This window comes from Oryctolagus cuniculus, chromosome 7, assembly GCF_051225735.1.
Source record: "Oryctolagus cuniculus isolate XC-2025 breed Fujian yellow rabbit chromosome 7, ASM5122573v1, whole genome shotgun sequence".
NCBI classification, from domain to species: Eukaryota; Metazoa; Chordata; class Mammalia; order Lagomorpha; family Leporidae; genus Oryctolagus; species Oryctolagus cuniculus.
Genome location: NC_142873.1, coordinates 159,337,299 through 159,351,532, shown reverse-complemented (window position 1 = coordinate 159,351,532; position 14,234 = coordinate 159,337,299). Strand labels below are relative to the sequence as shown.

The 14,234-nt window shown below is 51.4% G+C and overlaps 1 protein-coding gene across 3 annotated transcripts in view; it reads left to right on the top strand.

Annotated features, from left to right (window-relative positions):
* The window catches only part of SLC25A33 (solute carrier family 25 member 33), a 37,951-nt gene extending 25,404 nt beyond the window's left edge, over positions 1 to 12,547 (top strand). For all 3 annotated transcript variants that reach the window (XM_051856882.3, XM_089301517.1, XM_089301518.1), the window contains exons 3-7: positions 2,017 to 2,094; positions 2,973 to 3,073; positions 7,554 to 7,620; positions 10,161 to 10,441; positions 12,081 to 12,547. In XM_051856882.3, coding sequence (XP_051712842.2) covers positions 2,017 to 2,094; positions 2,973 to 3,073; positions 7,554 to 7,620; positions 10,161 to 10,441; positions 12,081 to 12,283 — 730 coding nt within the window. In that variant the 3' untranslated portion in view covers positions 12,284 to 12,547. The remainder of the gene's footprint in view (positions 1 to 2,016; positions 2,095 to 2,972; positions 3,074 to 7,553; positions 7,621 to 10,160; positions 10,442 to 12,080) is intronic.
* The last annotated feature ends 1,687 nt before the right edge of the window (positions 12,548 to 14,234 follow it).

Genomic DNA, 14,234 nt, shown 5'->3' with positions numbered 1-14,234 from the left:
TCTGGTAGGAATGGAAGGCGGTATAGCCGCTGGGGAGATAGTGTGACCGTTCCCCCAAAGTTAAACAGTGACCTTGTGATCCAGCACTCTGCTTCTCAGCATCCAGCTGAGAGCATTAGAGCAGGAACTTGAAAGGCGTTCGCACACCCTGCCCCCGGGGCCATAGCACCCTGAGCGTTAGCGCAGCAGCCCAGGTGGCCGCTGGTCAGTGAGTAAGTGAATGTACACACAGCAGTGGAAAGTCGGGCTGGCACTGTGGTGCGGTGGGTCACGCCACAGCCTACAGTGCTGTCCTCCCATATGGCTCAAGTCCTGGCTGCTCAACTTCTGATCAGCCCCCTGCTAATGTGCCTGGGAAGGCAGCGGAATATGACCCAAGTGCTTGGACCCCTGCGCCCACATGGGAGACCCAGAAGAAGTTCCTGGCATCAGCCTGACACAGCCCTAACCATTGCAGCCACTGGGGGGCGGGGCGGGGGGAGTGCATCCGTGGATGGAAGATCTTGCTTTCTCTAACTCTACATTTCAAATAAATAAATGAATCTTAAAAAAAAAAAAAAGGAAAGTCTGACCCACCTGTGCTACAGCATGGGTGAGCCTTGAAGACACTCTGCTAAGTGAAGGTAAAGATGGAATGCTGTGAGGTTCCTGGCTGGCGCATTCTGGAGACAGCAGACCGGTGGTTGCCAGGGCTAGCAGGAGGGAGGAGTGCTTTACGGGTTTCAGGAGTGCAGGATTTGTTTCATCTTCCGGTGGTGGTGTCCACACAAAAATGTAAACTTGTTTAATATGCATATACGTAACACTAATGTATGGACTCTGCACTTGAAAATGATTAAAATTGGGGTAGATGTTGCAGTGCAGTGGGTTAAGCTGCCACTTGGATGGCCCACACCCCATATCAGAGTGTGGGGGTCCAAGTTCCACTCCACTGTGTCTAGTTTCTTGCTAGTGCCCAAGTACTTGAGTCCCTGCCCCCAAAAGGGGAGACCCAGATGGAACTCCTGGCTCCTGGCTGTGGCCTGGCCTCATCTCAGCTGTTCTGGGCATTTGGAGTGTGAATCAGCAGGTGGAAGATCAGTCAATCGACCTCTCATGCACTCGCGCTCTCTGTCACTTTTCCTTTCAAATTAAATAAATAAATGCTTTAGGAAATGACTAAAATGGTAAATTTTGTTATGTATGAGATACCTTAAAAAGTCTGGAAAATGTAAGTAATGGATTTTGCTTTATTGCAGAAAAGCTTTTGAAATTCGTGTATAGAAGGGGTCTTCAAAAAGTTCATGAAAATGCGTATCACTAAAAAGTATGAATTTCTAACATTTTTGCACCAAAATAAACTTACCAGTTAATTCCATTTCCCTTGAGTTTGTTGAAGTATCCTTTTATATGTTCCCACAAGAAACAGAAGAAGCAGTCCTAAGACTTGAGATACTAGGCCTTGGCTTTAAATAATGCTCATCCAGTCTGAGAGTTACTAGGTTTTTTTCTTTTTATTTTTTTCATATTTACTTATTTATTTTGAAAGGCAGAAAGAGAGAAAGACAGATCTTTCATCCACTGGTTCACTACTCATATGGCCACAATGGCCAGCACTGGGCCATGCTGAAGTCAGGAACCAGGAGCTTCATCTGGGTCTCCCATGTGGGTTCAGGGGCCCGAACACTTAGGCCATCCGCTGCTGCTTTCCCGGGCGCATTAGCAGGGAAGTGGATCAAAAGTGGAGCAACCAGGACACAAACCTGCACCCGTATGTGATGCTGGCATCGCAGGCAGTGGCTCTACCTGCCAGCCCCAAACCTGGGAGATCCTGCTCCTGTGTCAGCAAGGGGGATGCTTCTGGAAAGCTCGTCTGATCAGTGCCTCCGAAGCGAGGCATGTGCTGGGGCCCGCTGGTCCTGTGTTGTGGCAGATCAGCAGCTCAGTCAGAAGGCTTCACTCTTCACCATCAGCCTTGCCTCTGGTATATCCTCCGGGGCTGGGAGCTTATGAAGTTATATCTCCTCTTATTATTAGGTCGATCTTGGAGAAGGAGGGACCAAGGTCACTTTTCCGAGGCTTGGGTCCAAATTTGGTTGGAGTCGCGCCGTCAAGGTAAGCACCGCGTTGCTCTGTGAGCTCCCTGCAAGCCGTCTGATGCCGAGTCCTTTCTTACCCAAGGAGCCCCTGCTGGTCAGTTCCTTTGCTGTGCTGGGTTTACTTAGATGCAGCTGACCACAGAGAAGCGGTGGTAACGGGGTGGGTCTCAGGTATGGAAGTTAGCACGCAGTCATCACCTGAAGTCTGCTGGCTGCCCTGAGCGTAGCGTGTGGTCAGCACGTGGCTGTTCCCAGGAGCTGGCTAGCAGCGTGCGACCTCAGGGCACACCGAGCATCGTCAGAGGTCCCCGGTGGTTCACGTGCGCTCGCCAGCGCTGGCGGGAGGAGTCAGGAAGGCTTCTGAGCTCCGCTTTCCCGGAAACGAGGCCCTCGGCTCTCGGCAAGGCTTCCCGCTGTCTGTAGAGAGCTGCGCTGCCCACGCTGCCCACGCGCAGTAGCCACCAGCCACACTGCATCCATTTCTGTGCCAATCTTAAGACTGTCCTGAGTCTGAACAGTCCAGTTGTAGTTGACGTGCTCACTTGGTATAAGCAGAACAAATGTGGGATATTTTAGAAGTGTTATAAATTTCAAAAGTTAGCTATATGTTGGTGCTTCAAGGATTAGCCTGTATCCCAAGGGAGGAGCGTGAAGGACTTCGTATACAGATTCCACAGTCTCAGTTGCCTCGATTATCTTGGACACTTGTGTGTCTGGAGGGGCAAGCCGGAGCTTCCTGGCAGTGCCTGTGCAAGTTTTTGGTTGTAGCACAGATGAGGTCGAGTTTTTGGTTGCATGTCAACTTCTTTCCCGTGAGTTTTTCCTGAATGTCTCGGAGGGTATACTTTATAGTGAGTAATGGTCTCCTTATGCGTCCTCTCTCTGTTCTAACAGGGCTGTGTACTTTGCGTGCTACTCCAAAGCCAAAGAGCAGTTCAATGGCATTTTCGTGCCTAACAGCAACATCGTGCACATCTTCTCGGCTGGCTCTGCAGGTACGTCCTTATGAGAGAGAGGAGTGTCCTCACTTTGCTAGAGCGAGTGTGGTTTTTTCTGGAAGTTAAGAGATAAACTGACTGTGTCTTCCACACCTGAACTGGTTTCTCTGAAGCTCTGTGCTAGGACTGATGGAGTGAGTCTGAGAACAGTGTGTGCCTGGACCTCCTGTTCTTGGACCACTAGGCTGTTCATTCCCCTCAGACTTGACACCATCTCATGCATGCTGCTGGTTGGGGTTGTGCCTCTTGTAAAAAAAAAGATTGATATGTCTTCCAGTCACGTCTTTGTTTCCTCATTAAATTATTTCCTAAAACCAGAGCTGCTGTCTTGGTCTCACCCCATGGTGCCCAGCACACCCTCTGTACAGCCAGGGGTCACGGCTGGCAATGTGTATTTTTTTAAGATTTGTTTATCTGAAAGGCAGAGTGACAGAGACAGAGGTCTTCCACCACCCATTGGTTCACTTCTCCAGTGGCCTGAACAGCCAGGGCTGGGCCAGGCTGAACTCCATCTGGGTCTCCCACGTGAGTGGCAGGCACTCAAGCACTTGAGCCTTCATCTGCTGCTTCCCAAGCACATTTGCAGGGAGTTGGATTGGAAATGAAGTGGCTGGGATTCGAACCAGCACTCCAGTATGGGAAGTGGGAGTCTCAAGCAGCAGCCTAACCCACTGTGCCAGACGCCTACCCCAGGAGTGGAGTTTTAGTTTTTTAAAGATTTATTTATTTGAAAGGCAGAGATACGGGATGAGAGGAGGGTTGAGGTGGGGCGGGGGGACTTCAATCTACTACTTCACTCCCCAGATGGTTTCAATGACCAGGGCTGGGCCAGGCCAAAGGCAGGAGCCTGGAACTCCATCTAGGTTTCTTGTGGGTGGCAGAGGCCCAGGGACTTAGACTATCATTTGCTGTTTTCCCGGGTGCATTAGCCAGGGAGCTTGATTGGAAGTGGAGCAGTTGGGACTTGAACCAGCCCTCCACTGTGAGATGTGGGCATTCTAAGCAGTGGCCTAACCCACTATGCCACAGTGCCCACCCCAGCAATGGAGTTTTTTCAGTAGGACCAGTGACAACTTTGAGAGCTTATATCCTTTAAAGAGAGAGAGAGATTATTTGAGAGGCAGAGTTAGACAGAGAAAAGTCTTCCATCTGCTGGTTCACTCCCTAAATGGCTGCAGTGGCAGAGCTGGGCTGATCCAAAGCCAGAAGCCAAGAGCTTCTTCCAGGTTTCCCACACGTGTACAGGGGCCTAAGCACCTGGGCCATCTTCTACTGCTTTTCCAGGCACATTAGCAGGGGGCTGGATTGGAAGTGGAGCAGCTGGGACTTGAAACCAGCACCCGTATGGGATGCCGGTGCCGCAGGCGGAGGCTTAACCTACTATGCTACAGCGCAGGCCCTGAGCTTATTTCCTTTTTCAGGGAGTCATTCCACTTAATACAGAAATTCATAGCATGATTTTTTTTGAAGATTTACTTATGTTAAAAATCAGAGTTACAGAGAGGAGAGACAGATCTTCCATCCACTGGTTTACTCCCCGAAACGACCCCAGTGGCGGGGGGGGGGCCAGGCTGAATCCAGGCGCCTCATCTGGGTCTCTGATGTGGGTGGCCAGGGCTCAGGCACTTTCCTAGGTGCGTTAGCAGGGAGCTGGATCACAAGTGGTGCAGCCAGGTCGTACACCGGCCCCCATATGGGATGCCCCCGTCACAGGCGGTGGCTTTGCCTGCTGCGCCACAACACCGGCCCCCATGGCAGGACTTTTTTGCCAAGAAGTGCTTAACAAGCAGCATGGGCTTGTAAATTGTTTGGTGTGGCTGTCTCTATTTTTTGAAAGGTAGAAAGCAAAATAGATACCTCATCTGCTGGCTCGCTCACCAAATGCCCACCATAGCCAAGGCTGGATCAGGCTGAGGCCAGGAGCCTGAACCTCAACTGTCTGCCACGTGTGGCAGGGACTTAAGTACTTGAGGCATCACCTGCTGCCTCCCAGAGCACACATTAGCAAGAAGCTGGATTCAGAAGAAGACCCAAGGCTCAACCCCAGGCACTCTGACATGGATGCGGTTGTCCCAAACAGCTTCATGGCTAGGCCAGACTCCCGCTCCGGCCGTCTTTTCATAGAGAGTTTTGTGTTTGCTTAAATAGAAGGGTATTTTAGAGAATTTAAAGTGGCATTTCATGAAAAATGTCCACCTCTGCCAGATTGTAAGGTATACACACCAGTTTTTTTTTTAAAGAGTTATTAATTTATTTGAAAGGCAGAGTTACAGAGAGACAGAGGCAGAGAGAAAGAGATCTTCCATCCACTAATTTACTCCCCAATTGTCTGCAACAGCCAGAGCTGCGCTGATCTGAAGCCAGGAGCTTCTTCCAGGTCTCCCACACAGGTGCAGGGGCCCAAGTACTTGGGCCATCTTCTGCTGCTTTCCCAGGCCACAGCAGAGAGCTGGATCAGACGTGCCGGGACTTGAACTGGCGCCCACATGGCATGCCAGCACAACAGACAATGGCTTTTATCCATGACGCCACGGCACCGGTCCCTACACACCACTTTTGACTGCCTTAGTTACTCCAAGTAAAATTACAGCCTGTGGCCGGTGCTCAATAGGCTAATCCTCCGCCTAGCGGCGCCGGTACACCAGGTTCTAGTCCCAGATGGGGCGCCAGATTCTGTCCCGGCTGCCCCTCTTCCAGGCCAGCTTTCTGCTGTGGCCCGGGAGTGCAGTGGAGGATGGCCCAAGTGCTTTGGCCCTGCACCCCATGGGAGACCAGGATAAGTACCTGGCTCCTGCCTTCGGATCAGCGCGGTGCACTGGTCGCAGCGGCCATTGGAGAGTGAACCAACGGCAAAAGGAATACCTTTCTCTCTGTCTCTGTCTCTCTCACTGTTCACTCTGCCTGTAAAAAAAAAAAAAAATCAGCCTGTCTGAATATTTATAATTTCTGGACACTGAGTAGAAAATAATGTCTATAAGAAAAGCTCCTTCAGTCAAGAAGAGCATTTGCATTTACTGTGGCGATTTCCATGTCGTTTCACAAAGAGTTCCAAAACAGGCTGCTCTTGGTTTAACCCAACAGAGAGTGAGCCATAAGCCAAAAGCTATTAAGGAGTTTTGTACCTTTAGCAAAATTAACTTAAGAAGAACCCCTGGTAGACAAAGCCAGGTTGAAGGAATCTGGGGTTTTCCTAGTATCTGATCTGTCTGCTGACTTGAGACTGTGGAGGCCTGAGGTGTTGGAGTCTGATGAGTGACACCGTCAGCATGGCAATGGCTTTACCAAAATAACCCTCCTATAAGCAGATCAGTCAGGCTTCAGCTTCCTGGAGTGATTAGTCAAGTGTCAAGTTTCCAAGTTTGGATTCAGGTAAATGGAGATTTAATTCTATTCCAAGTTAGATAAGGGATGGTCTTTTGGATTCGATCATCAACTTGTTTAAAACAGATTATGTATGGGGCAGGCAGTGGTATGATGGATAGAGCTGCCACTTGGGGTGCCTGCATCCCAGGTTGGAGTGCCTGGGATTGAGTCCTACCTCTGTTTCTGATCAGGTTTCCTGCTAATGTGCCTGGGAGGCAGCAGATGATGGCTCAAGTACTTGGGTCCCTGCCACCCACATAGGAGGCCCAGATGGAGCTCCTGGCTCCTGGCTCTGACTTGACCCAGCCCTGGCTGTTGCAGGAGTTTGGGGAATGAATCAGTGGATGAAAGATTTCTTTCTGTGGCTCTCTCTCTCTCTCTCACTCACTCTCACTCGGCCTCTCAAATTAATTAAAATTGATTAAAAATTAATTTTATTTTCTGAATCTTAGCGTGTAAGTTTAGTTTTAAGAGTTTGGGGTCAGGCATTGTGGCACAGCATGTTAGGCCACAGCTTAGGGCACCTGCCTCCCATATCGGAGGGCTGGCTCAAGTCCTGCCTACTTCGCTTCCGATCCAGTTTCCTACCAATGCATCCTGGGAGGTAGCATATGAGAGCTTGAGTGCTTGGGCCCCTGCCACCCACTTGGGAGACCCAGACAGAGTTCCGGGCTCCTGGCTTTGGCTTGGCCTACCCCTGGCTGTTGCTGGCGTTTGCCGAGTAAACCAGCCGATGAAAGGCATTTCTCTCACTCTTGTGCTTGCTTTCGCTCTCTTGCCCTGCCCTTCTAGTAGATGAAAATAAATAATCATAAAAAAAAAAAAGAGTTTCATATTTATCTTAGGAAGCACATTAACAGAAATACCAACAGCACCACCTAGAGGTTGAAAAGACCATGTAGTGACTTCTGTTGGGTCCCATAACCAGCATCAGCATCTGTCACATTGGAGGGGAACGTGGCTTCCATGTGCAGCATAGAACTGCTCCCTTCTGCCCCTGTTGTTACTAAGCCATCGCTGTCCTGACCTCGGAAGGCGCTGTGTGATGCGGAGAGCTTTAGCAGTACTGACTGTGCACTGATGACTGCTTCTGGTGCTTTGTTTTTTCTTGCAGCTTTTATCACAAATTCCTTAATGAATCCTATATGGATGGTTAAAACCCGGATGCAGCTAGAACGGAAGTAAGTCACTGATGTTCCTTCTTCATATCAGAATCCTCCGGGGGTGGGGGGGATTTCCTTCCCCCAGTTCCAGCTGTGGCACAGGGTGGATGGAGTCCTCAGCCATCCCCTCTGGTTTTTCCTACGTGGAAACACCCTTGGTTTTGAGATCTGTATTGCAGCATTGTGGGGAGAAGAGGAGCAAGGTAACAAACTGGGTTAAGTTCTTCTCCCTGAGTCCTCAGATGGTCACTGCGTGTCTGTGCAGGCCCCGCCCCAGTGTGAGGACCGTGGACTCCTCTCCTGCGGCCTCTCTTTAGATGGGAGGACGTCGGTAAGGAGAACAGTAAGTGCCTCAGGCCTCAGGGTTGCTCCAGGACACCCCTGACATACACTTAACTTCTGCCCTGAAACTCGCCGGGGACTCTTGTTTAATTTTAATTTTTCTATTTATTTGAAAGTTTGAGTGGCAGAGAGCAAGAGATGGACAGAGATCTTTCATCCTCTGGTTCACTCCCCAAATTTCTGCAACAGCCAGGAGCTGGGAACTCTATCTGGGTCTCCCTAACCCAAGCAGTTGAGCCATTACCTGCTGCTTCCCAGGGTGCACGTTAGCAGGAAACTGGAATCAGACACAGAGCTGGGATCCAACCCAGGCCCTCCAGTGTGGGAGGCAGGCATCCCAAGTGGTGTCTTAACCCCCGCCTCAAACACCCACCCCTGGAGCTGTTTCTAGGGGCACAGGTTGGTTGGGTGCTTTCCAGTATACGTACTCCTGTCAACAAAGACCCATCTGACCCAAGTGTCAGTAGTGCAGGGAGGAGGAACCTGTGTGGGAGGGTTTGAAGCATGATTGGCTTTGTGTGTAAAAGGTCGTTCCAGCTGGGGTGTGGGAACTGCCTCTGGGAAGAGGATGAAGAAGGGAGAGAGGCCAGTTGAAGCTGGCACATGCAGGTCCTGGGTCTGCAGTGTGTGCAGTCCCCCAGCCTTCAGGCCAGGGAGGAGCACCAGAGCTCCTGCCCGTGGCATCAAGTATTTTACCCGTTATTTTATGACCTATTCAATGATTATAATTTTATACATTTAGAAATAATAGAATAAAAATACAGGATCTGGAGATGAGAATGATGAGGAAGAATATGTGGGGCACCGGGCCCTGCGGCTAAGATGCCCACGTGCTGTGCGTGGGGGAGCACCTGGGTTCCGCCTCAGATTCTGCTCCTGATTCCAGCTTCCTAGACCCAGACCCTGGGAGGCAGCAGGTGAGTGCTGGGCCCCTGCCACCCACATGGGAGACCCGATAGGGCTCCCGGCTCCAGCCTAGTGCCAGCTGCTGAGTGCATCTGGAGACTGAACCTGTCAGTCTCTGCTTCTCAAACCAATTCATTAATTAAATTAGAAAAAGCACCCTTATACTCATCTGTCAGAGTTCTTTATTTATTTATTTATTTATTTATTTATTTTGACAGGCAGAGTGGACAGTGAGAGAGAGAGACAGAGAGAAAGGTCTTCCTTTGCTGTTGGTTCACCCTCCAATGGCTGCACTGCGCTGATCCGATGGCAGGAGCCAGGTGCTTCTCCTGGTCTCCCATGGGGTGCAGGGCCCAAGCACTTGGGCCATCCTCCACTGCACTCCCTGGCCACAGCAGAGAGCTGGCCTGGAAGAGGGGCAACTGGGACAGAATCCGGCGCCCCGACCGGGACTAGAACCCGGTGTGCCGGCGCCACTAGGCGGAGGATTAGCCTAGTGAGCCGCGGTGCCAGCCTCAGAGTTCTTTTTTTAAATAAAAATTTATTTATGTATTTGAAAGATAGAGCTACAGAGAGGAAGAAGCAGAGACGAGGGTGGGGCGAGAGAGAGAGGGAGAAAAAAGAGAGCAAGATCTTCCATCCACTGGTTTACTTCCCAAATGGCTGCCAGAGCCAGAGCTGAGCCAGGCTAAACCAGGAGCCAGGAGCCTCATCTGGGTCTCACATGTGGATGTGGGAACCCAAGCACCTGGGCCATCCCCTGCTGCTTTCCCAGGCACGTTAACAGGGAGCTGGATTGGAAGTGAAGCAGCTGGGACTCAAAGCAGCACACGTGTGAATCTTCCTATGGTGTTTTTGCATCCTAATTGTGATTATACTTGACATGTACTTCCCACAGAAGGCAGCTGTCTGTTACTGCTGTTGTGACTATTTTAATCTTGTGTGTGTACTCGGGTTTTCTTATCTCTTCCTATTTTTAGATGTTTGGATTGTTTTGATGGTATTGCATTACATTTCCTCTGGGGTGAACATCATGGTCCATCTGCCCCTTTCTGGAACTAGGTCAGAGGCTGTGAGCGTGTTTTTATGGCCTTTGACACAGATGCACAGACCTGGTCTGGGCTTGTCAGGTGTCCCCACTAACTGGCCTGGCCCTCCGGTGGGCCAGGGTCACTGACCGCAGCACCAGGCACACTCGTTCCGCCACCCTGTAGGCTGTCCGTATACCCAGAGGTCTTCTCGGGTGACGTGGTGTGAGAGGCAGGCTCTCGGGTGCTGCTGGTGACCTGGCCTCTGTCCCCTTTGTGCAGAGTGAGGGGCTCCAAGCAGAGGAACACGCTCCAGTGCGCACGCCACGTCTACCAGACAGAAGGCATCCGGGGCTTCTATAGAGGACTGACGGCCTCCTACGCTGGAATTTCAGAAACTATCATCTGTTTTGCTATTTATGAAAGTTTGAAGAAGTATCTGAAAGAAGCTCCCTTAACCTCTTCTGCAAATGCAACTGAGAAAAATTCCACAAACTTTTTTGGACTCATGGCAGCTGCTGCTCTCTCTAAAGGATGCGCTTCCTGCATCGCTTATCCCCATGGTATGGTTCGCCCATCCCCGTGGTCTGGTTCATTCATCCCCGTGGTCTGGTTCGCCCATCCCCGTGGTCTGGTTTGCCCATCCCCGTGGTCTGGTTCATTCATCCCCGTGGTCTGGTTCGCCCATCCCCGTGGTCTGGTTCGCCCATCCCCGTGATCTGGTTTGCCCATCCCCGTGGTCTGGTTCATTCATCCCCGTGGTCTGGATCATTCATCCCCGTGGTCTGGTTCGCCCATCCCCGTGGTCTGGTTCGCCCATCCCCGTGGTCTGGATCATTCATCCCCGTGGTCTGGTTCATTCATCCCCGTGGTCTGGATCATTCATCCCCGTGGTCTGGTTCATTCATCCCCGTGGTCTGGATCGCCCATCCCCGTGGTCTGGTTCGCCCATCCCCGTGGTCTGGTTTGCCCATCCCCGTGGTCTGGTTCGCCTTCTTCCCGAGCAGTCAGCAGCTGGCAGGCTCGTGACGCGCAAGCTGCAACACACATGCAACAGGCTGAGGCTGTCTTATCAGAAATGCTAGGGACCAGAAGTGTTTCAGATTTTGGAGTGTTTTGGATCTTTTAATATCTGCACAGACTTTACCCATTAAGCCTCTTGTTCCAAAACCTGAAACTCCGTGAGCATCGTGTTGCTGCTCACAACATTCCAGGTTTTCGGGTTAGGGATGCCCAGCCCCCACCTGCAGGTAAGGTGAGTACATTCGTGTGAAGCTGGTTGCAGCCTCACAGAGTGTGGTGGTGGGAACTCAGGCCGCCCCAGCTGACTGTGCCACACTTGCCTGGGCCCCGTGATGTGGAGCTCCTCGTGCTTCCAGAGAACCAGAAGCCTGATTTCACTTTAAATTTTATGTAAAATTCCTTGATTCAAAAAAATTATGTGGAGCCAAACTTAAAAATCACTTAGCATCCACCTGGATGGGGTGCTGAGTAAGCTGCTTGGCCAAGTTTATTTTCGATTAGTTAACTGATTAATTTGAGAGAGACAGGGAGCTCCCATTTGCCACTTCACTTCCCAGAAGTCTGCAACAGCCACTACCGGGCCAAAGCCGGGGACTAGGAACTCAGTTCAGGTGTCCCACGTGGATGGCAGGGGTCTGCAGGGGCAGGAGGCTGGAGTCAGGAAAGACCTCAGACCCTCCAGTATGGTTTGCAGGAAGCTTAGCTGGCACCAGGCCAAACACCTGCCCCTGTTCTTTAAGAATTATAAAATTACTAACGTGCTGACCTACTTTAAGAAAAAGGAAAGCTCAGTTTATTGTGGCGTGAAGAGCAGCTTTTGTTGTGAGAAGCCTGCTGCTCTGTCAGCTGTGCCAAGTGCACAAGGTCAGCCCAGGCAGGAACAGGTCCTGGCCCCCATGGTGTGCTGGGGCTCCGGGCGTCTGGGGCGGAGGCCGAGACAGGAGGGGGCGGTTCCTATGCTGAGCCGAGTGGAGAGAGGGGAAGGAGCCCAGGAGAGGCCAGGGCTGGGGGAACAAGATGTCCTGAACAGAACTTGACCTTCCTTTGCCCGCACATCTGAGGTCGTCCCATCCAAGCAGACCTGAGAGGGCATTCAGAGTGTCCGGTGGAGTGAAAGAGCTGTGTGCTGTCTTCCATTCTCCTGACTTGCAGCATAACTGGGTGTTCCTGTCTCTGCAGAGGTCATCCGGACGCGGCTGCGGGAGGAGGGCACCAAGTACAAGACCTTCCTGCAGACGGCGCGCCTGGTGTTCCGGGAGGAGGGCTACCTCGCCTTCTACCGGGGGCTCTTTGCCCAGCTCATCCGGCAGATCCCCAACACTGCCATTGTGCTGTCCACCTACGAGCTGATTGTGTACCTGTTAGAGGACCGAACCCAGTGACAGGCCCAAAGGTCGTGTTCTGCGAGACTCGGACAGAAAGCTCTAGAGATTGTTTTCCCCATTGTTGTTTAGAACGTTTGAGACTGAAACTGGCCATAAACTACCTGGCTCATATTTCCTGTGGGACATTTCCTTTTGGATTCATGCTTTCTGGAAGGTTTAAATTCATTAACGTTAATAGTTAATTATGACTTTTTTTTTAACTTAAGAGAATTCAGAATTAAGCAGTAACTAAATTAAATCATGCTATTTAATTTAAGTCTACACTTTTGGTGGTGTCCTCTCTCATGCTTGTAGTGCTGTAGACACAAGCTAAGGACTGACCGTGAGACAGGCCCAGGCCCGGGCTCGGGCCCGGGAAATACAGAGGAAACAGTGATGTGGAGACTTGAAGCTCTTGCTGCTGCGCAGGCAGGAAGCGGCGCATTTGGTGGCGCCGTGTGGGACAGGACCAACTTCCCAGCTCCGTTTCTCCTTTGTCTTTGCCACTTTTCCACACAGATTGATGATCTAAGTGTTTGGGCTGCTGAGATGAAAAAAAAAAAAATCTTAAAAAGATTATTTATCTGTTTATTTGAAAGGCAGAGTGACTGACAGTGAGAGAGCGAGATCTTCCATTCACTAGTTCACTCCTGAAATGGTCCCAACAGCTGGAGCTGGGCCAGGCCCAAAGCCAGGAGCCTGGAACTCCATCAGGTCTCCCATGGGGATGCCAGGGGCTCGAGCGCTTGAGCCATCATCTTGTGTTTACCAGGTGCCTTAGGAGGAAGCTGGATTGGAAGTGGAGTAGCTGGGATTCGAACTGCAGTTCTGATGTGGGATGCCTGTGGGATGCAAGCTTAACCTCTAGGTAACATCTGGAGGAGAAATTCAGGTTTTACGGTGAACATGGAAATCGAAGGCATCACTAAGTGCTACAGTCAGAACGCGTTCTGGACTAGGAAGCCCTGTCCTGTCGTGCACCTTAGACTTCACTGAAGTCACTCAGGTGGCTCAACCTGCTGTGCCGTGTGCCACCCCTACAGCCCTGACAGTTACCTTCTCTCCCATGCAAACCAAAGGTGGGAGCTTTATAAATTTATCCTTATTTTTATGTACTTAAAGATTTTCCGGCCGGCGCCGCGGCTCACTAGGCTAATCCTCCACCTTGTGGCGCCGGCACACCAGGTTCTAGTCCCGGTTGGGGCGCCGGATTCTGTCCCGGTTGCCCCTCTTCCAGGCCAGCCCTCTGCTGTGGCCAGGGAGTGCAGTGGAGGATGGCCCAAGTCCTTGGACCCTGCACCCCATGGGAGACCAGGAGAAGCACCTGGCTCCTGCCATCGGATCAGCGCGGTACGCCGGCCGCAGCGCGCTGGCCGCGGCAGCCATTGGAGGGTGAACCAACGGCAAAGGAAGACCTTTCTCTCTGTCTCTCTCTCTCACTGTCCACTCTGCCTGTCAAAAAAAAAAAAAAAAATTTCCATCTGTGGGCCCACTCCTGAATACCCAGGGCTAGCTAGGCCAAAGCCAGGAGCCTGGGTCTCCCAGGATGCACGTTTGTGGGATGCTGGGATGGGAAGCAGAACGAGGGTTCAAACCCAGGCACTGCGATGTGGAATGTGGTCACCCCAAGTGGGGTCTTGACCACTGCCCCAAATGCAGCAGCTCTAAAGAACTCTTCCTCAATTGTCTGGCTCCTGGAGATGCTTCCAGAACTTTCCCCTGGTCACGCTCAGACACTTGAGAGCCTGGACCGCGCAGCCTCTGAGCGGCTGTGCCTGTAGAATGCCACGAGCAGTCGCCCTGTCACTGGGTCTCTACTTTGGGAGAAGAGGAGCGGCCCAGGGGACGGCCTGCCAGCCCTGGGGGAGTGTGTTTGTATTCTGACAGGGCACTGGTGGTGTTTAAATACTCCAAAAACAGCAAGAGTGAACCCCCTCGTTTTTATTATTAGGAAGGCTGAGTTAGGGAG